Source organism: Rissa tridactyla, chromosome 15, assembly GCF_028500815.1.
Source record: "Rissa tridactyla isolate bRisTri1 chromosome 15, bRisTri1.patW.cur.20221130, whole genome shotgun sequence".
NCBI classification, from domain to species: Eukaryota; Metazoa; Chordata; class Aves; order Charadriiformes; family Laridae; genus Rissa; species Rissa tridactyla.
The window spans coordinates 3,932,927-3,955,502 of NC_071480.1; the positions used below are offsets into that span (position 1 = coordinate 3,932,927).

The 22,576-nt window shown below is 60.3% G+C and overlaps 1 protein-coding gene across 1 annotated transcript in view; it reads left to right on the forward strand.

Moving 5' to 3' along the window:
* Nucleotides 1–4,356: 4,356 nt before the first annotated feature.
* The window catches only part of NTN1 (netrin 1), a 113,608-nt gene continuing 95,388 nt past the window's right edge, over nt 4,357–22,576 (forward strand). Inside the window, exon 1 of the mRNA XM_054222091.1 lies at nt 4,357–5,454. Coding sequence (XP_054078066.1) covers nt 4,431–5,454 — 1,024 coding nt within the window. The 5' untranslated portion in view covers nt 4,357–4,430. The remainder of the gene's footprint in view (nt 5,455–22,576) is intronic.

Below are 22,576 nucleotides of genomic sequence, written 5' to 3' on the forward strand. Positions count from 1 at the left end.
GGAGCTCAGGGAATCATGAACCTTCCCCCCCCCCGCCCCCCCCGCCCCAACAACGGGGTCCCTCCGCGGCGGCCCAGCGGATGGCAAAGCCCCGCAGCAGGCGTGGGGAGAGCCTTGGTCGGGGGAAGCCGGGCTGCTCCCGACCCCCGACCCCCGCCGGGAGGGCCCGGCCAAGCCCGTGAGCATCCGAGCGACGACCGGAGGCTCCGGCTGCCCGGAGCTCCGCGGAGCCCGGCGGCCCCGGCGCTCCTCGCCCCGCCGGAGGCAGGAGATGCTGCAGCCGGCGAGGGGGAACCCGGAGCGGGACCCCGCGGCGTCTCCTCGCCCTCCCCGCCCGCTCCGCTGCCCCCCGCACCTGCGGAGTGAAGCGGGGGAACGGGGCAAAGGTGTGTGTGGTGTGGGGGGGAAACCCGGGCCGCCCCCGGTGCCCGGGTTTAAAAGATCGCGGAGATATTTTCACACCTCAAACCGCCGCTCCCCCCCACCCCCCCCTCCAGCCCCCATCGCCTTGATTTAGCCCTTGGTAATTAATTTGGCATTTCAGAATAGCTACTGGGCTGGATAATGGCCTCATTCATCTCCCCAGCCTAATCTGAACAGAATCTGGAAGAAAAGCTTTCAGAAAGACAGAAACTGCCATTCGGCAACTGCTCAAAAGAACTGTCACTCCAGGGGAATAAATCGCTCCTGATTATTTCAACCCGGGTCTTCTCTGCTTTTCCAGCCGCTCCCGGTCCCCGCCGGGGGGACGGCCCCCAGATATTTGCGGAGGGGAAGATCTGGTTGGGTTTTCCCCCTCCCTTCTCCAAAACCCAAGGTCGGGCGCTGGCAGGGGGAGGTGGGCCCGGGGCAGCGCATTGTTCCCTGGGCGGTGGACGAGCTCCGGCACCCGAGGCCATTTGACTTTTAAAACAGGCTCTGAGCGCCGGGGCCGCCTTTCGCGGCTGCCCCCGGTGGGGCTGAAATAAAGCCCTTCTCCTCTCTCCTTCATGGGGGCTTGTCCCCGGCCAAACTCGGGGGAAAAGGGCCGCTCCGCACATCGACCGGCTCTTGTCCCGGTGTAGGTACCGGAGATACTCCCATCCTGGTGTAGGTACCGGCGATGCTCCGCTCCCGGTGCTGGTATCGGAAATGCTCCGCTCCCGGTGCCGGCGATGCTCCGGCCCCGATGCAGGTACTGGAGATGCTCTGATCCCGGTGCTGGTACCGGAGATGCTCCGCTTCCAGAGTAGGTACCAGAGATGCTCCGGCCCCGGTGGGAGCGAGAGTGCAGCGGGGTCGCACCGGGACCGAAGCCGGCAAGGATCCGTCCCCCCACCCCCGAGCCAGGGCAGGGCTTGGGCTATGAGGTGCTTAATGATAGGAAAATCAAATCCGAGGTGGGTGGTGAGCCGGGGTGGGGGGCACGGCCTGGTGCCCCCAGCAGCCCCCCTTCTCCATCCACCCGGGACGGCCCCAGGCCCCCCTGCCCCGGAGGGGGCGGACAGTGTCGGGACCGGGCCTCGGGGAGCTGCACCTCGGTCCCCGCGGAGCTGCTTACAGGCATTTAATAGCTCGAGGGCGAGGTAATTAGAGGAAAGCCTCAGTAAATCACGTTAATGACCGCAAGAGCCATTACAAACCCCGGGGGTTGTGAAACACCGAATAAACCCAGCGAGAAGGGCAGGAGGGAGGCGAGAGCCGCAGCCCCGGCCGCCGGGCAGCACCGTCCCCCCGCGCTCGGCAGCGCCGGACGGTTGTTAAATTAACACCCTGCTAATGGGATTAAGCGGCACCTCGGGTTTGTGGCGGAGTTTAGCGTAGGTCAGATTTTCTTAGGCAACCCCCCCCATTTTTTGCTGAAGGACGGTAAAACCAGTGTGGGCTGGAGGGGCCGGCGCGTCCCCTTTAGAAACCTTCACGGATTTTAAAGAGACGCCGAAATTTCAGCCCTGCCGGCGAGAGGGTCGCGGGGGGTCGGGGGGAGCCGGAGCCAAACCCGCATTTTCCCCCAAACCCGAGGGAAACGCCGGTCCTGCTTCGCTCCGAGCCGGACCCCGGGCACAGGAGCCCCGCACACGGCGACACTGGACGCCCCCGCACGGCCCGCACACCGGCGGACGGAACCCCCCCTGGGAAGGGCTGGTGTCGGACACGCGTAGCCGGAGGGGAAGCACCGGGTGGGCAGAGCCGGGGCTGAGACACGACGAGTGGGGATGGTCACAGCAGGCACCCGGGGGGGTCACGGGTCCGGATTTGGGGCGCCTGGCTGGGCAAAGCGGACCTGGGGTCGCCGGGGGCTCGCCAGATGCACCGGCCACGGCGGTACCTCCGGCGGGCGTCAACTGGGCAGGCTCGGAACTGAATTCCGCCCCCTCCCTCCTTAGAGCCCCTCCAGGTATCACCGGAAACACCCCCCCACCACCACCCCCCCTCCCATCCTGCAAATCGGGCTGCAATTTAAGAGCGGGGAGTAAAATCTCTCCGGGACCGCGATCCACCGGGACTGTGCCTGTGTGTGACCGGGTGTGCCGGACTGCGTGGGACCAGCAGGACTGGGACCCCCCCAGTCCCCGGCCGACAGCATCCTCACACCCACCCATCCCTCTTCCTCCGGCCTTCGGGAACGGGTCGGAAGGGCTGTTTCCCGGGGGAAGAGTTAACAAATCCCGGCAGCGGCGGGGCTGGGGGGGGTGGGGGTGGGGGGGTGTGGATGGGGGGGATCCGGGGGGAGCGATGGGGGCAGGGAGGCTGCGGAGCCCCGCTGCCCTGCAGGGAAGGCGGTTGCATTGCCAAAGACGCCCCGCTGGGCTAGCAGGCCCGGGAGCAGATTAATCAGGCACTAATTCAATTTACAACAACCACTTTTATTCAGCTCGGTGGCAAGGAATTCAAAGCGGGGAGAGGGGCGGGCGGAGGGGAGGGGGCGGAGGCCGGCCCGGGGCTCACCGCTGCCCGGGCAGCCCCCGTCCCCTCGGGCCGCCCCGCCGGGGGTCGCCGGGGAGGGGACGGCACCGCCGTGCCAGGGCCCGGCCGCTTGAGTGACACGGCGTGGGCAGCGCTCCGGGAGAGGGCACCTCCGTTGGAAAAATAAAAGTGCCCTTTTAATGAAGGAGGGAGGGAAGGGGGGCGAGCAGGGCGGCCGGCAGCCGCAGGAGGGAAACCCCTCCGCTCCCTCCCGGGACCTTCTCTTCGGGATCTCGGTAGCGTCCCCCGGGGCCGGCACGTCGGGGTGTCCCCGGCCGGGACGACCCGGGGAAGGGCCGAGCCGGAGCGGACCCCGAGGGAGGGCGGCCGTCGGGGGGCGGCCCGGCCGGCACCGGGAAGGGGAGCCCGGGGCTGGGGCACGGCCCGGTGTGGGACAAGTACCGCCCTTTAACCCCGTCCTCGCTTTAAGGGGAGAGGCGACAAACTGCAAACCGACAAGTTGCAAACCGTGTGCCCGGGCTGTGCCGGGGAAACCACCCCTTCGCCCAGATCAGCCCCCTAAAACAACCTGCCGGGGGTCACCAGGCCCTTTAGTTCCCGTGTCGTGCTCAAGGTCTCTAGATTTCCCCCCAGTTAAACATCCCCGCATCGGGTTTTCTTTCCCAGGGGAGAAGGCTCCGGGCCGACACCCGCCGGGAGCCCCCTCGGGCCGGGCCGGTGCTCAGGGGGGCTCCGGGCCCGGACGGTGCCTCTGCCCTGGACCCCCCCTCCCAACCCAGCTGAGGGGGTCAGGCCCGATCTGGCCTGGTTAGAGGAGGGGAGGCCAGCAGCGACCATTTGGGCGAGGGTCCGATCCTGACCTTCTCGGTGTCCCCGCAGGTAGGCGCGGGGGGGGGGGGGCCTCGTCCCGGCCGCTCGCTCCCTCTACCCGCCCCATGCCCACGGAGCATCTCCCGATGCTGGGGACAGCCCTGGGCTCCCCCAGCCCCGTCGGGCCACAGCGGGGCGGGGCGGGGAGAAGGAGAGCCCTTCCCCGGCTCCTCGGGGCGGCTCGGGAGCCCCGCGGCGGCGCTGGCGCCCATCGCCGCGGTGTCGGGGCGGGCTCCGTCCCTCTCCCATCCCCCCCCCCCCGCCCTCCCCGAGGCCTGTGCGTGTCTCTGGCTGAGCCGCCAGTGGATGTCGTTGTTCTGTTCCTTGAGCGCGATGTCACTCCTTTAGCATGACCTCAAACGCGGCGGGGGCTGGGACCGCCAGTCATTCTCCGTGCGAGAGCCGGGGCGGGAGGCAGGCGGGACCCAGCCCCGCCGCCAGCCCCACTTTTGTGGTGCCGCCGCCGCCGCCGTCTCCCCTTTCTCCGCGGGGCTGGCCGCGGGGCGGGCGATGCTCCGCGCTCCCTGAGCCGCCGGCACCGCGTCCGTCGGCTAAGTCGCCCCGCGGAGCTGCGCGCTAGAGCGGCGGCTCCCGTCCCTCCCTCCCTCCCTCCCTCCCTGCGCTCCCCCCAGGCCGCGCCGAGGTTGCGCAGGATGCCGCGGAGGGGCGCGGAGGCGCCGCTGGCCCTGCTGCTGGCGGCGGCGTGGCTGGCGCAGCCCCTGCGCGGGGGCTACCACGGCGTGAGCATGTTCGCCGTGCAGACGGCTCAGCCCGACCCCTGCTACGACGAGCACGGGCTGCCCCGCCGCTGCATCCCCGACTTCGTCAACTCGGCCTTCGGGAAGGAGGTGAAGGTGTCGAGCACCTGCGGGAAGCCGCCGTCGCGGTACTGCGTGGTGACGGAGAAGGGCGAGGAGCAGATCCGCTCCTGCCACCTCTGCAACGCCTCCGACCCCAAGCGCGCCCACCCGCCCTCCTTCCTCACCGACCTCAACAACCCGCACAACCTGACCTGCTGGCAGTCCGACAGCTACGTCCAGTACCCCCATAACGTCACCCTCACCCTCTCCCTGGGCAAGAAATTCGAGGTGACCTACGTCAGCCTGCAGTTCTGCTCGCCGCGCCCGGAGTCCATGGCCATCCACAAGTCCATGGACTACGGCAAGACCTGGGTGCCCTTCCAGTTCTACTCCACGCAGTGCCGCAAGATGTACAACAAGCCCAGCCGCGCCGCCATCACCAAGCAGAACGAGCAGGAGGCGGTCTGCACCGACTCGCACACCGACGTGCGGCCCCTCTCCGGCGGCCTCATCGCCTTCAGCACCCTGGACGGCCGCCCCACCGCCCACGACTTCGACAACTCGCCCGTCCTGCAGGACTGGGTGACGGCCACCGACATCAGGGTCACCTTCAGCCGCCTCCACACCTTCGGCGACGAGAGCGAGGACGACTCCGAGCTGGCCCGCGATTCCTACTTCTACGCCGTCTCCGACTTGCAGGTCGGCGGGCGGTGCAAGTGCAACGGCCACGCGTCGCGCTGCGTCCGGGACCGCGACGACAGCTTGGTGTGCGACTGCAAGCACAACACGGCCGGCCCCGAGTGCGACCGCTGCAAGCCCTTCCACTACGACCGGCCCTGGCAGAGAGCGACCGCCCGGGAGGCCAACGAGTGCGTGGGTGAGTCCCACGCCGCGGGCACGGACACTCCGGCAGAGGCGGGGGGAAGGATGGGGAGAGGGCGCGGAAGTCCCCGGAAGGACAGGGAGAGGGAGGGGAGAGCGAAGGACCCGTCAGGGGACGGGGAGCGAAAGGCTCGGGGTCATCCAGGACCCGGCAAGGGACCTTCAGGGACGGGGAGGGAAAAGGCTTGCGGACATACAGGACCCGGCAAGGGACAGGGAGCGAAAGGCATGGGGACATCCAGGATCCGGCAAGGGACAGGGATCGAAAGGCAGAAGGACATCCAGGACCCGGCAAGGGATCTTCAGGGACGGAGAGCAAAAAGTTTGGGGTCATCCAGGACCCTGCAGGGGACGGAGAACGAAAGGCTTGGGAACATCCACGACTCGGCAAGGGACCTTCAGGGACGGGGAGAGAAAAGGCTTCGGGACATACACGACCCGGCAAGGAACAGGGATCGAAAGGCAGAGGGACATCCAGGACCCGGCAAGGGACCTTCAGGACAGAGAGTGAAAGGCATGGGGACATCCAGGACTCGGAAAGGGACGGGGAGAGAAAGGCAGGGGGACGTCCAGGACTCGGCAAGGGACAAGGAGCAAAAAGGCTTGGGGACACCCAGGACCCGACAAAGGACCTTCAGAGACGGGGAGCGAAAGGCATGGGGACATCCAGGACTCGGCAAGGGACGGGGAGCAAAAGGCATGGGGACATCCAGGACTCGGCAAGGGAGGGGGAGAGAAAGGCATGGGGACATCCAGGGACATGGCGAGCAGCTCGGGGACATCCAGGGACACAGGGAGTGGGATAGGCACACGCAGGGAGATGGAGAGCAGGACAGAGGAACGACACTGAGATACGCGGGAGCGTAGGGCAAAGGAGGGGACACAGAGTGACCCCGAAGGGCAGAGCAGGGAATGTGAAGGCATTTGGAAGCGCAGGGAATGGGGACACCGAGGCGCCCGGCAGCGCGCTGGTGACAACACCGAGGGACGCCGAGGTGCAGAGCAGGGGACACGGGGAGCTGGGGAGCACCGGACAGGGGACGGCGAGGAACAGGAATTTAGGGCAGGGGATACCGAGAGCGACGGTGGAATGGGACGGGGGACACCGCAGGCACCCGGGAGAGCGGGGCAGGGGACACGGAGGGACGCGGGATCGGAGGACGCGGTGCAGCGGGGGACTCTGCAGGGGACAGCAGGGGACAGCGGGAGACTCGGGGGGACACCAAGGACCTCAGGAGTGGGGAGAAAGGACATTCAGGAGACCGGGAAAACACCGTTCGTGTCCGGAGAAGCGCTGAGGAGCCCTGGCTGCCTGGGAAGGGTCTCCCGGCCCGGGCAGCCCCCGACCGGGGGTCTGGCAGCGCACGGAGCGGGGTCCGGTCCGGGGACCCCGGAGCTCGCCGGGAGCCCTGTTCCCTTCCCCGGGGCACCGGCTCAGAGGTCCGCCGCAAAGCCTCCAGCTCGCCCGAGAGGCTCTGCGCCCGGACGGGACGGGGACGGGCCCCGGTCCTCCCCGCAGGGAGAAGGCGGCCGGGCGCTGGGGAGGGCTCGGCAAAGCCGGCGGCTCCCGTCGCTGCATCCTCAGGGGGGGGCGGGCGGCCCCGGGGGAGCGGTGGCCGGACGTCGGGGACTTGAACGAGCCCCAGGGCCAAATGAGAACCGGGGAGCAGCCGGTTCGCTCCGTCTCGGGAGAGAAATCCGCGCCGTCCTGGCTGTAAGCGAGCCCCAGCGTCCAGGCTGTCCCCGGAGGGAGAAGGGGGGTCTCTCGCCTCTGCCTGGGGTGGCCAAGGGTGAAGGGTTTGGGGTGTCCTTGAGCGACCGCACATCCTGCCGACGGCTCCCCCCGACATCCCACCCCGGGCTCCCCAGCGGCATCCCGGTGCGCTGCCGGTCCCCGCCTCGCCGCGGTTTAGGGGGCCGGTGCCAGCCCCTGGGACCGTGCGCCAGTGGCTGGGGGGGACCCGGGATGCGCCCCGGGCTCGGCTCGGCTCGGCTCTGCGCGCCGGGACCCCCGGCCCCGCGGAGCGCGTCCCCGCCGCCCGCCGACGCCGCCTTGTTTATACGGAAAACACGGCCCCGTCTTCCAAAATATTTGCAGCTCCGACGATAGGAAAAAAAAAATCCTCGCCGAGGGCCAGGCTTGGGGGGTTTTTTTTGTTTTTTTTTTTCTTCTCCTTTTTTTTTTCCCCTTCTCCTCCTTTCTTTCCCCCCACCCCCCCAAATCACAATCAGATGTGTCGCTTGCAGAGAGTGCAATTTTTTCGCCGGCGCCCTCAACACCGAGGCACGGCCGAGCCTGGGTTATCCGGCGGGGAGAGGGGTCCCGCAGCCCAGTGGCCCCCGAGACACAGGCGGTGGCGGCGTCGGGGGAAGGTCCCGGCAGCGGGCGGCGATGCTCTGCCTCAGCCCGGAGCCTCCGCTCCCCGCCGGGCTGCGGCTCAGTCGGGGCGGAGCGGGCGCGGCCGCGGGGGCGGCAGCGGCGCGGGGAGGAAGCGGCGGGGAGATGCCGTTTCCCGGCGGGGAAGGCGGTGGGTGCCGCTCGGATGTGCCCACAGCGCCCAGCCGGGGCTTTATCACAGGGTTTGGGGTTCTTCTCTCCCGGCGGGGTCCCTCTGGCCGGCAAAGATCGGGGTCTTGATTGTTATCCCCGTCTTGATTATTTCCCATCGCCTCCCCCGTGCGCGCCCAGCGCTGCCTGTTCCTCAGCAGCTGGTCCAGGGGAGCAGGATGGGCTCGGCTCCCCCCAGGCCCCCGTCCCCGTCTCGCAGGCAGGGACGAGTTCCCTGCGTGCAGGAGGAGTTACCGCTATCAGCGATGCCGTAAAATTTGGTGCGATCTCAGGGTGCTATTGGGCCCTTGGTCTATTCTGCAGGATCCTGAAATGCTCCTGAAAATGCCTCTGTCCAGTTATTATGCTGGCCCCATGCACTTACCGCCCTTCTCCCTTCCAATTTATTTCCAATAAAAAGGAAACAAGTTCCCAGTTTCCAGTAAAATGTGCAACTTTTGTGCCAGGCTTTGCATTTCAGACTGCGCGCAACCCTAGCCGTGTCAGACTTCTGCAAACAAAAATCGCATAGTTTTTTCCTTTTCCGCCGACTTTGCTGGGAAGTGAATGTTTTCCGAGGACGAAGCCACCGTAAAATAATTTTCCTGAGCCCGTTTCTGCTGCAACGTTCCCTGGGGCCGTACCTATCAGCCCGCGCAACCAACCACGGCCAAACAACTGCGTTGCCCTGCCAAGCCCACGCTGCCTGGAATAATCCCCCTAGATAAAGATCACAATAACCCTATTCAGCTCCCACCCACTTGCTCATGACCATCAGCCCACCCTGGTTTCTCTTCTAAATCCAGAGGGAAAATCAGGCTTTGCGGTGACCCGAGGGCTCCGGATCCAGCCTTGGCCCGGCAGAGGCAGGGGATGAGCGTGGAGCTGGTGGCGATGCTGCTGGCTGCGCGCTGGAGGCATCTCCAACCTCTTGAGAGGGAAACCAAACCCTCCCGAGCGGCAGCGGTGAGGCAATGTGTGAATTAGCCAAATTAGCTGAATTTGCCCCAGGCAGTAGTTTCAGAACCGATTGCAATTTTTTTCACTGAATTTACTTTTTTTTTTCTTCTGGAAAATTGCGGTGTTTTGGTTTGTTTTTTTTTTTTTTCAATCAGGGAGAAAAATGATAGAATGTGTCTGCTTTGCTTAAAAATTTGGGTGTTCTCTTTGGTAAGCCCATTCCCCCTGCCAAAACCGAATCTTTGTTCCTATTCATGCTTATTTGGGGCTGAAAAAGACACACGTTGGAGTTTCTGACAAAAAGTCAAAATTTCCCACGGGAACGTTCCTCGCCAGCCAGATCTAATTTTTCTTTATCACTTCTTGCTGCCTGTGAGAGCCCGGGCACCGCACAAGGAGAGGACAGGGCCAGGCCCAAGGAGATGTTCTCCAGGGACCTGCTCCTGCAGAAGGAGCCCGGCCAGCAGAGCTTTTCACAGATCCAGGTTCCCATCAACTTTACCTGGCAAATAACTCATCCACGTAGAGCTTGGCCTTACAGCCCGGCTTTGGCCGGGCGCCTGGGAGCTAACATGCTCCAGGGAGGACACAGCTCAGAGACAAGCTCGGAGGTCTGTTCTCCATCCTCCCTCCCTCCAGCGCCGTCGGGCCGGCTCCGTTTGCTCAGCGTTGGTCCAGCCCAAGCCCCACGTCTCCAACCCAGTTTGTCCCGATGAAGCTTCCAGCTCCCCAGTGAGAGGAGTCTGCAGCTGGAAAGGGCCTGAACTAAAATGTCAGAGCTTAACTGCTGGTGAGCTCGTGTAGACGCATGAAAGCGCAGGCAGGGCTTGGACCAGATTTAGCGACATCAATAAAGTGCAATCGACACCATTGCACAATTTCTCACGATCCGCGGCGTTATTTTGAGTGCTGGAAATGAACACGGGCTTTGAATATTCCCTTTAGTTTGCATAAAATACCTTTGCGTTTGCCTTGGCCGGAGAAAGCGCTACCAGACAAACCCAGGCTGCAGCCCGCTGACAGGCGCTTTGGGAACAACCTCCGGACTCGGTTCCCAGTGCCGGCTCCGGTGCTCCGCAGCCCGTTCCCCGCGGGGCCGGGAGATGCACCCGGCACCTGCAGGTCTGCCTGACGTCAGCGGTGTCTGCAGGTGCCGGGCGCCGCTCAAGTTTTGGCCCCTACGCGATGCCGAGAGAGCGTTTAACAATAAACAAGGGCGATTGCAGGGAGAGAAAGGAAACATCTTGTGTTTTCCGATAGGGGATTTGGCACAAGCCTGGTGTTAGACAGGCTCTGTGCTGCGGTGCGCGCTGCAGGAGGGTTCCCAGGCTGGGATGTGTCTCATGTCAGAGCGATTTGCGAGCAAGTCTCTCCTCCAGCTAAAAGGAAACTTCGTCTCAGACACAGAAGGGACCGGGAACTGCCAGAGAACAGCCTGCCAAACATTCCCAACGAAAAACTTCCTTCCAGACAAACCTGGGGCTTTATCATCTCAGTGGTGGTCCAGGGAGGCGTTTGCAGGGCAGTGCTTACTAAAACAGCCGTGGGCTCCCCTCCGCCCCCATCACAGCCGGGGAAATCAAATCCTTCCACAGCAGCGAGCTCTGTGCGCTCGGGTCCTGCAGAGGGATGTGAGGACTGCAGGATTGCCTCTCAGGGAGTTCCTCGTGTCCCTTATTAAATTTAGGTGATCCCTTTTCTTCAGCCTGCATTTATCATCTCCACTGGAAAAAAAAAAAAAAACGCCAAACTTTCCATGGTTCTCATTCCATCTGTAACCGTTTTCCGCAGGGCTGGCACAGCGGGTAGCCCTACGAGACAGTTCCTTCCCATTCCCCTTGGCCTCCGAATGGGACAAGGAGTCAAACTGGTGGTGACTGATGGCTTTTGGGTCCACCGGAGCGTGCCTGCAGCCGTCGCTCGGCTGGGCGAGCGGCCCCTGACGCCCGTCCGCAGGGTCGAGGCACGCGGGGAGCACGCAGCAGAGCGGGGAGTCAGGGCAAGTCCATGGGTGACAATGGTTGATGGCGGCTGAGACCCACCAGACCAGCAAGGACCGGACTGGTGGGAGATGTCCCTTGTGTTGTCTTCTCCCCTCCTGTGGTGATTCAGGGCTTTGCAAATGGTCTGTCTCAGAGGGGACAGAGGAAGAGAGGGCTCCGTCTGCAGCAGAGCGGGAAGTGGAGGGGCAGGACCAGAAGAGCTGGCAGAGACTTGGTCGGGCAGGAGCACGGCCATTAGCACCCTCTTCCCCTTCGGTTCCGGGCACTGTGGTGGGACAGGAGTCAGAGAAGGGACTTAAGTGGCTTTGTATATCCCTCTGTGAGGAGACAGGGGGGGTCTCTTAGTGTCCCTGGAGTTTGCCCTACGCATCTCTTCCAGAGGGATGGGGAAGGTTGTAAACATCCTTTCTCACCTTGTTAAGGAGGGACATTTCTTATCCGACCAAAGAGGCTCTGAGCAGGATATCCAAAGGTATCCTACGTGGGATAGGATCCCCAGGGTGCCCACACAGGATCCCCGGGGTGTAGCACCCTCCGCCCGTCTGAGACGGACGCTGTTGCCTGGGGCTGGGCAGCACAGCACGACCCTACCCCTCGTCTGAGGCAGGCGGGGAGGGGGGAGTTTGGAGCTGACAGGGGGGTTTTGGAGCTGCTGTGTGTGATTCTGCCTGTTGCCTTCTGAGGATGTTAGGAATAGGCATCACCTCTCAGATCCAGGCTTGTCTTGTCCCCCCGTGCCTCGGTTTCCCCATTTATGGAGAGTAAAAGGGGGGGCTGTGCAAAATGCTTTGGACTTGGGGTGAGAGAGGCGTGAAGCAGTATCACAGCATCCTTGTGTCGAGGGAAACACTGCAACTGGGGCGGCTTCGCCAGCGACGTGGCACCAGCCAGCAACGGGAGCAGACCCTGCGCGGCCTTGGCCCCTCGTGGCACCGTGTGCCGCCCGCGGAGCCGCAGGTCCTTCGCCCCCCAGCCCTGCTGCGGCTCCCGGCGGGTGGTTCTGCATGGGGAATCGCGCGAGCTGTGGCTAACACTGTATTGCTGAGCAGATGGGTGCTGTAGCCATAGAAATATGGGCCCATAAGCTGCTGAGACTCCCATTGTAGCCTCCCAAGTGGGCCCTGCATGGGCAGAGCTTTCTCACAGGCTTTTATTCTCAGGAAGCTTAAAGTTAAACTGATTTCCAACAGAAAGGTTTTTACACCAACAAACAAACAAACAAAAAAGCGCAGTTAAGGCTAAAACAAAACCAGGCTTGGCACTCTGGGTTGGACACTTGCCTTCCCTTGAGCTTGTCCACGGCTAATCTCTGCCCTCCTCTTTCTGGGCCAAAGCATGTCATCCTTATTCAGCCTCCGCTGTCCTCGCTTCGGCAAACTCCCCGTGACCGCCCGGGGGGACGTGCTGCCTCTCCGAGGATGGAGAAAGGAGCTGCGAGGGCTCTGGAATCTCTGCTGCCTGCAGGGATCCTGCTTGTAAAAACGCTCCCAGGGGTTCTGGTTTTCCTACCTGGCCCGTGCAGTGGGGGCAGCTGGGACTCATGACCCTGCCTTTCCAGCCTTAATGTATCTCCCCTTTGTCCTCAGGGATGGCGGACGGATTTTCTGACCAGGGAAGGTTGCTGCCTTCCTTGGCCCTGGGTCTCTCCTGCCTCCCTTTTGGGATGCCCTGCTTTTTGGCACAGTGGTTTTGGAGGCTTTTGCGCTTATTACGGGCTATTGCATGCCAGGGGTGAGGAGTGGAAGCAAAGTTTTCCTGGGGACCCTTTGGAGGATTTTGGGGTACTGTGATCATAGAATCATGGAATGGTCAGAATTGGAAGGGACCTTAAAGATCACCTAATTCCAGCCCCCCTGCCCTGGGCAGGGACACCTCCCACCAGCCCAGGTTGCTCCAAGCCCCATCCAACCTGGCCTTGAACCCCTCCAGGGATGGGGCATCCCTAGATATTTTTCTTCCCCAGCCAGTTTTTCCCTGGGGGGGCACGCAGGGCGAAGGAAATCTTGGCTGAGGACATCTGGAAGCAGTTGGGGGTTGCCTTCAGAGCATTGCAGAGGTTGCGCATCCTTTGGCCCCGTGTTGCTGTCAAACGGCAGAAATAAACCCAGACCAGCCCCAGGACCCACCACATCCCGCTTTTCTGAGAAAGCACCGACCCGGCTGCCTGCAGTGCAGGACACACCAGCCCTCCCCGCGGCAGGGCTGAGCCCTCAACACGCCAGGGGCGGGGGGGTGGGGGGAGAGGGCTTCACAGCCCCCGGCGTCAACCCCGCTGAGATCATTAATTTGCGGTATCTTCATGATCGCACCAAACAAGTCCCCCTGATTTTTCAGGCAGCAGCAGGGGAGGCAGAGGCTTTGCTGCCCGCATCACCCTGCACAGACAGCTTCGACCTGGGGAAAGGGTCCGGCAGCAGCAGAGTCCCGCTGTCACATCTGCTTCGTCCCCAGGGTGTCCCCGGAGCGGTGGCTGCCGTTTGGCCTTTGCCGCTGCAGTCAGCGGGGGACATGTCCTCTGCTCCCCTCACCGAGCATCCCTGCCACATCCCCGCTGCTTCCCGCCAGGCAGCGTGGGGAGCCCACCATGGCGTTACGGGGGAGACGGCTCTGCCCCTCGGCGGGAATCAAAGCACCATCTTGTAAAGAAAAGGGCCAGATCCTCGCCCGGTGCAAACCCACCTCTGTCCGGTGGCGACGTCTCACCCCCGGTAACCATGGTCCCCAAAATCTCCCGATGGCGAGGACGGGGCTGCCTGGATGAAGCGACGGGCAGGCTTTTAAAAAGATAGCTGTATAATAGCTTTCGTTTATAGGGGGATTAGAATGCCCTGGGGACTGATAAGGAGACGGGGAGGCTTTTCCTGCTCTGCGCCGGTGCGGCCGGGGAGGCTGTCAGGGGGAGCGGAGCTGGGGGCTCGGCCGCTCTCGCTCTGTCCCCGGTGGGAGCCGAGATCAGCAGCACGAAGGGGCTCAGCCACACGCCGGCCGGGAGTTTGCGTTAGGCTCAGCAGAAGTCAAAGGATTAACTGGTGGGGAGGAAAAAACCTTGTCTTTTTTTTTTTTTTTTTGGTAGATACTAAAAAACCGGGTTCTGACCCACGTCGGCAGTGGGTCCGGGGATGGAGGAGGCACGCAGCTCAGCTGGGAGCTTGATTTATGGATTTATTTTGGACAGCACGGGTTTTCGTGGAGTTTCAAAACCCACGGAGTGATATGACCAGAGAGGCTGCTTCGTCCCGGGGCTCGGCGGGGATGGTGCTGGGTGCCCCGAGGTCTCAGCTGGCACTGGAGGGATGCGCTGCATCGACAGCACCAAGGAAGCAGAGAACCGATGCTGCTCCCAACACGCATCTCGTGTCCGGCTGCGTGGTCAGGGAGAGTAGCAAGCCAGGAAAGGAATGGGGAAAGAGCCCGGTTTCGTGTCCCCCACCCAGCGGTGAGAGCAGGGAGGGGGCAGGCAGGAGTTTTCCTTTCAAACTTTTGCCAAGTGTCTTGTGAATGATGGGAGGGTTGAAAATCCTATCTGCACCTCCCTCCCCGGTAGAGGGTTGGAGGTTGGGAAGGGAAAAAACCTCTATTTCACACCCTGCTGGAAGCGGGGGGGGGCTTTCTAAATTATTTCGCGTATGGTTTATGGGCTGGAAGGGACCTCTGGCATCGCCCACCGGCCGTTGTCACCCAGGTTGTGGTATCACCTGGAAAGGGACCCCCCTCTTGCGTCGAGCTTGGGGCAGGTGCCGCAGGGTGCTGCATGGGGAGCCGCAGCCCCCGACCCCCTCCTGCAATGTGCCCCTGGGGATGGAGGAGCTGGCAAAGGGTGAGCCCAGCAGGCTTTTGCCGCCTTCTGCCAAAAATGAGCAGCGAGGAAGAGATTGTGCGGGCAGGCAGGTGGGAATGCCGGGGCGGGTGGGGGCGAGCAGCCTCGGGGGTGTCTCAGAGACAAACTTTTTTCCCGCTTGAGGATCAAAGATGTTGCATCTCCCCTGGCTGGGGAGAGGAGGGTGCAGAGCCAGGAGCCTTCGCCTCAAATTCGCCTGGAAAAGGGTAAAACCAGCGCGAGGGGCAGGAGCGGCCGAAGCACAGGCGCAGGCTGTGAGCAGCCGGGCTCGGCGGGTTGGTTTTACAGCAGATTTATTCTTTTTGACTTGCTGGAGCAATGGGAAACGCTTTCTGATTGAGGAGAAGTAGATGCGGATTCGATGACGGTGCGCGACGGAGCGGGAAGGGCAACTCCCCAATTTCTCCGTGTGCGAGGGAGCGGGGGGATTTCTTTCCCTCCTTGTCCCAGGTGGGAATTCGAGAGGAAACGCGGGAGGCGAGCTGCTTGGCTCGGCAGTCCCCGCTTTGCACGGCGCGCTCTCCGGGCTGCGTGCCATCTCCCTGCGGGGTCTGCGAGCTCCCGGCTCGCGCCAAGCGAAGCCCAGCTGTTCCGTCCCCAGTCACCGGCTTTGCACAGGCTGCGTCCTCCACGTTCCCAGATTTGGATGGAAAGATGGATGAGGAGTCCATGTCGTCTTCCCTGTGGTATGTCAGAGCCATCCATCACCCCGAACCCTACCAGGCTGCACTCATTGCGATCTCCACTTCATTTTGACCGAGTCTGACTATTTTCATGTCAGCTCCGCGGTGTGGACTAATGTTCCTTAACGTCAGCAAAGTGGAAATTTAAGGGTCAGTCTTAGGCAGTCAGACCATAGCGGGTGGAGAGAGCAAGGGATTTTTGAGATTTTCTGAGAAAAGGGGATTTTTTTTACACCCACTGGGGGTTGCCCAGTGGTTTGCACCCGCAGCCCCACAAGTGCTTTCCTTCAGGATCCAGCATAGGATCTCCGGCTGGTCAGGAGATGCTCTGGGAAGAGCTGAGCCATGCGTGCAGGGTGGTGAGGAGGGGTGAGGGAGAGGCAGCGCAGGCAGACGACACCTGAATCTCCCTCTTCTCAGCCTCCTCTTCTTCATGCGAGATCTTCCCTAGACCCCGCTCCCCGGGCAGGGGGGGCCCGGCTCTTCCTGGACCAATGGCCCCCTCAGCATGTAGCAATGCAGAGCTAGAAGGAGCCTATCCCAGAAGGAAATCTGGGGGACGTGAGAGAGGTATCAGGGCACTGTAAATGATCAGCACAAGAAGGACATGGAGCTGTTGGAGCGGGGCCAGAGGAGGCCACGAAGATGCTGGGAGGGCTGGAGCCCCTCTGCTGTGAGGACAGGCTGAGAGAGTTGGGGGGGTTCAACCTGGAGAAGAGAAGGCTCCGGGGAGACCTTAGAGCCCCCTCCAGTCCCTAAAGGGGCTCCAGGAAAGCTGGGGAGGGACTCTGGAGCAGGGAGGGGAGCCATGGGACGAGGGGGAAGGGTTTCAAACTGGAAGAGGGAAGATTTAGATGAGATCTGAGGAAGAAATTGTTTGCTGTGAGGGTGGTGAGCCCCTGGCCCAGGTTGCCCAGAGAAGCTGTGGCTGCCCCATCCCTGGAGGGGTTCAAGGCCAGGTTGGCTGGGGCTTGGAGCAACCTGGGCTGGTGGGAGGTGTCCCTGCCCAGGGCAGGGGGTGGCACTGGGTGGGCTTTAAGGTCCCTTCCAGCCCAAACCATTCTGTGATTCTATGATTGATTCTATGATTCTATGATGGGTAGAGCTATGAATAGGAGAAAAAGGTCTGGTTTTCAAGATCAGCCATGGTGGTGCACGGGATGAGCAGAGCAGCCCGTAGAGCATCCTCGGGATGGCCAAAGCCGGCTGTTCCCTCCTGGCGCTGGCAGGAGGCTGTTGTTTTCCAGCCTCATCTGATAAGCGGCGCAGAACCAGCCGGGCAGCCGTCCCGCGTTTTGCCTTCCTTTGGCGTTGCAGGCTGTCCCGAGCCAGGCTGTTTACTCGCTCGTCCGCCCGCCCTTTTGCAATAGGGAGTCAGTTCTGGTTAATGTTGGAGATTGTAACGTGATTACCGAAAGTCTCATGAAATTAAATCACTTTGCTTCAAAGCGGGCCGGGGAGGGGGAGCGTCTCTCTGGCAGCCGGGATGGCCGAGCGGATATTGAAAGCAGACTGGTAGCCAGTATTGCATCGCACACAATTGAGCTCTGACAGTGTGAAGGCAAATACAAACAGCAGCTTGTGTTTGCACACAAAGGCTCTGTGCACCAGTATCCCCGGCCCTGTACTTTACACCCTCGGCTCTTGGGCAAAAAGTCCTGGGAGGGTAGGAGGGAGGGAAACTCCGCTGAATATTTAGAAATGAATTGAACTGTGCAAACATGCCATTGGGAAGCTCTCAGTGTAACGCTTTGGATCAGCTACCCGCCGGGGCTGGAACACAACTGCTGGACTTGAAAGGGCGACTTTCACGCTGAAGCAAAACTGGACAAAAGAAGATAAATGAAACGGGCTCCCGGCGGGGTTTGGTTTGTTTGTTTTTGTAACTCGGCTAATATTCCCGCATTGTTCAGCCCAGCGGCCCAGTGTCTGTCCTTCACACGCTGCTCGTAAATCGGGGCCGAGCAGGCGGCGCAGGCGGCAGGCAGTGCGGGGCAGGGAGGGGACCCGGGGACCGCGAGGTTGTCCTCCTGGGGGAGCGACTTGCATGCTCTGTCTCTGGCGTTGCAATCACGCCACACGGTGCCGGGAAGGTGTGAGTCGGAGGGGCGATGCACAGCCCTGCTAATTCCCAGGGGAACCTGGATTTAGCCCGTGGCATTTCTGGGCACAGCGTATGAAAGGAGGGGGTAGCCAGGGGGGGGCGTCTCTTCTCCCAAGGAACAGGCTATGGGACAAGAGGAAACGGCCTCAAGTTGCACCAGGGGAGGTTTAGATCGGATAATAGGAAAAATTTTTACACTGAAAGGGTTATGAAGCCTTGGAACAGGCTGCCCAGGGCAGTGGTGGAGTCACCATCCCTGGAGGGATTGAAAAGCCGGGCAGACGTGGTGCTGAGGGACATGGGTTAGTGGGGGGTTTGTCAGTGTGGGGTTAAGGGCCCCGAGGATGATCAGAGGGCTGGAGCACCTCTCCTATGGAGACAGACTGAGAGAGCTGGGGTTGTTCAGTCCGGAGAAAAGAAGGCTCCGAGGAGACCTTATTGTGGCCTACCAGTGTCTTAAGGGGGCCTACAAGAAAGCTGGGGAGGGATTTTTCAGGATGTCGGGTAATGGTAGGACTAGAGGGAATGGATTAAAACTAGAGATGGGTCAATTGAGACTGGACGTTAGGAAGAAGTTCTTCACCATGAGGGTGGTGAGACACTGGCCCAGGTTGCCCAGAGAGGTGGTGGAAGCCTCATCCCTGGAAGTTTTTAAAGCCAGGCTGGACGGGGCTCTGAGCAACCTGATCTAGTGGGAGGTGTCCCTGCCCATGGCAGGGGGGGGTGGAACTAGATGATCTTTAAGGTCCCTTCCAACCCAAACCATTCTATGATTCTATGATTCTATGATGTTTGGACTCAATGATCTGAAAGGTCCCTTCCAACCTGGACCGTTCTATGATTCTATCCCACAGCAGTAGGAGGACCAAGAGGGTCTGTGGACCAACCCAGCTTTGCTGTCGCTTCATTCTGCAGCTGCCCATGGCATGTCCTGATGTTTTCCATGGAGCTGGCAGCAAATCTGCTGAGACTTGCCCAAGCGGGCACCTCCCAGACAAACTGCAGGTACCAGGGGTGATGCATCATCCGTCTCCATCGCGTGGTCCAGTGGCAGAGCCAAGAACGGTGCTCATCCTCCCTGCACCGTGTGTGCATCCCTGTCGAGGTCGGAGCCCTCCCGGGGCCGGGGGATGCTCCTGTTGTGGGATGGACAGTCCATGCAGGATCAGGGCACGTCAGGGTCCCGAAACCAGCCCTGGTTAATTCAGGTGCTCATGATTTTAAGAGAAAAAGATCCCCAAATGCAAACGTCTTGAAAATTCACTTTCCCCCAGGATTCTAGGCAAAGAAGCAGCTGGGTCTAATACCGCGATATTTCTCCAGTTAACACTGAGAAAGCAAAATCTTAATAATCAGCCGTATAAAAGTTTTGATCAAATAAACCACCAAAAATAGCGACGTCTTGAAAACGTTAAATAACGTTTAATGCGCTCGGTAGCATTTACTTCTCGCGAGCCTCTGTGAAACCACCAAATGTTCACAAAAATTTGGCAAACTGATTTCTCCAGAAATCCGGCCCCCCCCCCGCACTTCCCTCCCCCCAAAAAAAAAAATGAGCTATTTGTTCGTCTCCACGAAGTTTCACCCAATCAAAAAAAAAAAAAAAAAAAGAAAAAACAAAAGAAAAACAAAAAGAAAAACCAAATCCCGACAAAACCCCAGACGGCACATCACGTGCTTGGGGCAACCAAAGAAATCCCCTGATTTGGGTGACCAATGAATGTCCCCAGGAATGAAAAGCGAACAATTTGTCGGCAGCCCATGCACTTGAAAACGAATGATCCAAATTATTCAGCGAGTCTCCCTGGATAGTGAATCCATTGAAAGGGGATGGAGACAGGGTCATAAATTATTCATTACCCAAAAGAGAATGAAATGCATATAATCATAACAATAATAATAACAACAACAATCGCAACAACTAATAATAGCGACAGGAATCCAGCCAGCTCCGCGGAGAGAAGCAGGGAGGCATGAAGGCTCACGGACTTCGTTTTCCCTTTATTCCAACCCCCCTTTACAGCAACTGTGTTAAATAAAGGGATGTCAGATGGGTCAGCATTTGGAATAAATGTATTTATCGCCGATAATTTGACTCGCTTGCCTTGGCTAAGGGTGATATATTTTGCGTTCTGGTCCTTGGCAGCGAGAAGGTCCATGAACTCACACGCATCGCTGTTAATTGCTTAATATAATGAATTTCTCAGGGTCCTGGACTACTTTTAAGGAGTCTGTGGAAGTGGCGGCAGCGGAGGCATGTACTGTACCGCTGTCTCTGGAAAATTTATAGGTGTCCATGAGCTGAAAGAGAAGTGGAAAGTGCTGGCCTAACACATATCCCCGGGATTCGACTCTTCCTGGCTTGAATGGGACCTTGATTGCGGAGTCACCCGGGACCCATTGAGGCAGTAAGAGAGCTAAGGAGAGGCCACAACACTTGTCACACAGCCCGCGAGTTTCCTGTTGTCGCGGGCACGCACGGTTTTGGCTGGGAAAACTCCGCCGCAGATACGCCGTGCGCCTGAATTCGGCGCGTTTCGGCTCTCCGGCATTTTCCTGCCCGCGGGACACCCCAGCTTTCACGCGGGCGTCTTTTACTTGGGACCTTTTTCCACCAAACGCCCCCTCCGCCCACCCCTGGGGGGATTTTCTCCGAGGGGAGCGCACTGCCGGGCCGTGGCTGGGGCGATATTGAAGATTCAAATACATTGATATGCTCGCGCCGTGTTGTAAAGCGCCCGACTACAACTTTGGCATGCAAATGAATTCCCCTTCGCGGCGCAGGGGCTCAGCCGTGGCACCGCGCCATCTCCCAACGGTTTCCCACAGGTTGCCCCGTGTTTGCAATGGGGAGGGGTGGGGGGGGTGGATGTCGGAAGGGCTGGAGGGTCCCTTCCCCACCGTTGGGTTCTTCAGAGCTTTCTCCACCTCTCAGCGAGGAGAGGGGAGGTGTCCTGCTGCTTCGTGCGCCCAGAAAATAATTTAAAAAGAAAAAACGGCATTTTGAAGGCTAGGAAGCAGAAGTTTGAGCCAGGAAGGAGCAAAGCTCTCACCCCGTGTGGCTCCGTCGGCTTTGGGTGCTGTGGTGGGTGCTCAGCACCCACGTGGGTTGGGGTTGAATGGGTCGATGCTGTGGCGAAGTGGGGTGGGTTCGGTGTGACGGAGCCAGCCGGTGGTGGGTATTTTGGAGACCGGCGTGTCGAAACACATAGTCACGGAGCCGGATTTTTATTTCCTTGCTGAAATAATCTGCGATTGAGGAGTATTTTTACTGGCTTGCTGAAATAATCTGCAATTAAGGGGGGATTTTTACTCGCTCGCTGAAATAATCTGCAATAGGGGCTCAGCCCGGCTCAGGTGGGGGGAAGCGAGAGGGGACGGGGCAGACGGGGCAGAGGCAGAGCGGGGTCCGGGGGCTGCGGGGACACGGCGGGGAGCCCGTCCGCGGAGCCCGGTGCCAGCCAGGGATGGGATTTCGTGGCACGGGGGTGCCTCTCCCCACGGCCAAGCTCATAGATCCTCTGCTGCCGGGCAGCTGTAAGGCAAGAAGGAGAAGAAAGAGTTCCTGCTGGCATTTTTGTTGGAAGTCGGCTGTGTATTAAGTGGAGCACGGTTTTCATTACCAGCCCCATTTTGGTACAATAAATCACGAACTAGAAAACACACTTTTGGCCTAGATTCTGCCCTCAGTTATGACTGGCAGTAACCAGAGGCAAAATCCAGCTTGGGCTTCAGCGTCGCGGCCCATATGTTCACCTTTTGGAATTAATTTCTTCTGGTAATTTCTGTGTAATTATACAGCATTGAAGGCTGATTATATGCTTCCTCTCACGGGCAATTAATAGTGCTGATCTAGTGCCAAGGGTGCACTTTGCACCGTAGAAACCCATGAAGAGAGACAAGCTCAGCCTCCAGCGCCTGCTGCAAGGTGACAATCTGGACCCCGTCACCTCCAGCGAGGGGACTCTGGACCCCCCACAATCCCCCCCCCCCCCCCGCCCCGGAGTCCTCGGAGGAGATGGGGCCACCAGCTAGCAATTTAGCGGAGACCGAGCACTTGCCGTTCAGCCGTCCGTAGAAAGAACACGGAGTGTTTGTGCGGGCTCCAGCTGCTGCTGAAATATTTGGGAGGTCATTTCTGGAAGAACCTGTAATTGCAACAGATGCTATCCGACGGCAGCCGCCCCGGGGGTGAGCCCATCTCCCCGGAGCCATAATCTAATTTATAATCTCATAAGACAGTTTTATTATTTTTATTTTTATTTTTTTCTTTTGCAATTTACCAATGCCTTTCTCCGCCAGGGAACTGGCAGATCCGTGCAAACTCCCCGGGGCTCCGGCCGCAGCCCTCGCTCCTGCTCGAGACAGGGGGAGTGGAGACTCGTAAAAGAAACTTCTCGCATCGGGTTATGGTGCCTATAAAATTAGCCCCGTTAGAAGCCGGCTGCCCATTTAGATGAGCAATTTAAATGGATAACAGAGGCAGCCCCTCGCCCCCCTCGCAGCTTCCGTAAAACAACTGAGTTTAAGTGGATGGGAAGAAGAGGAGAACAGCAACGGCTTCGCTTGGGTCGGGCTTCCGCGCGGCTCAGATGCTGCTGCTGCTGCGGCCGCGTTTGGATGTGGGCGCTTCTTTCCGCGTGCCAATGGCTGCGGTTCAAAGGAGATGGAGAGGGGAAAGTGAGTGGGAGAAAGAGAAATAATTTCTGGTTTCGCCGCTGGTTTCCCTGGGCTTTGGATGAAGCCCCGCTCTCCCCCTGTGCAGTTTGTCCTCCCCGCCTGGGCTCGGGCAGGAGTCGGGCTCGGCCGACCACGGGCTTCACTCAGGCTGATGAATTCCCTCCTGTGATGCCAAATGCAACATCATCACCCCGAACGGCGGAGTCCAAAACCCAAGAGGGAAGGTGCTGCCTCCAGGAGTGCGGGGTCCTCCCTGCCACCCCCACCCCTTGCAGCGTTTTGGGTTGCGGTGAGGCACGGC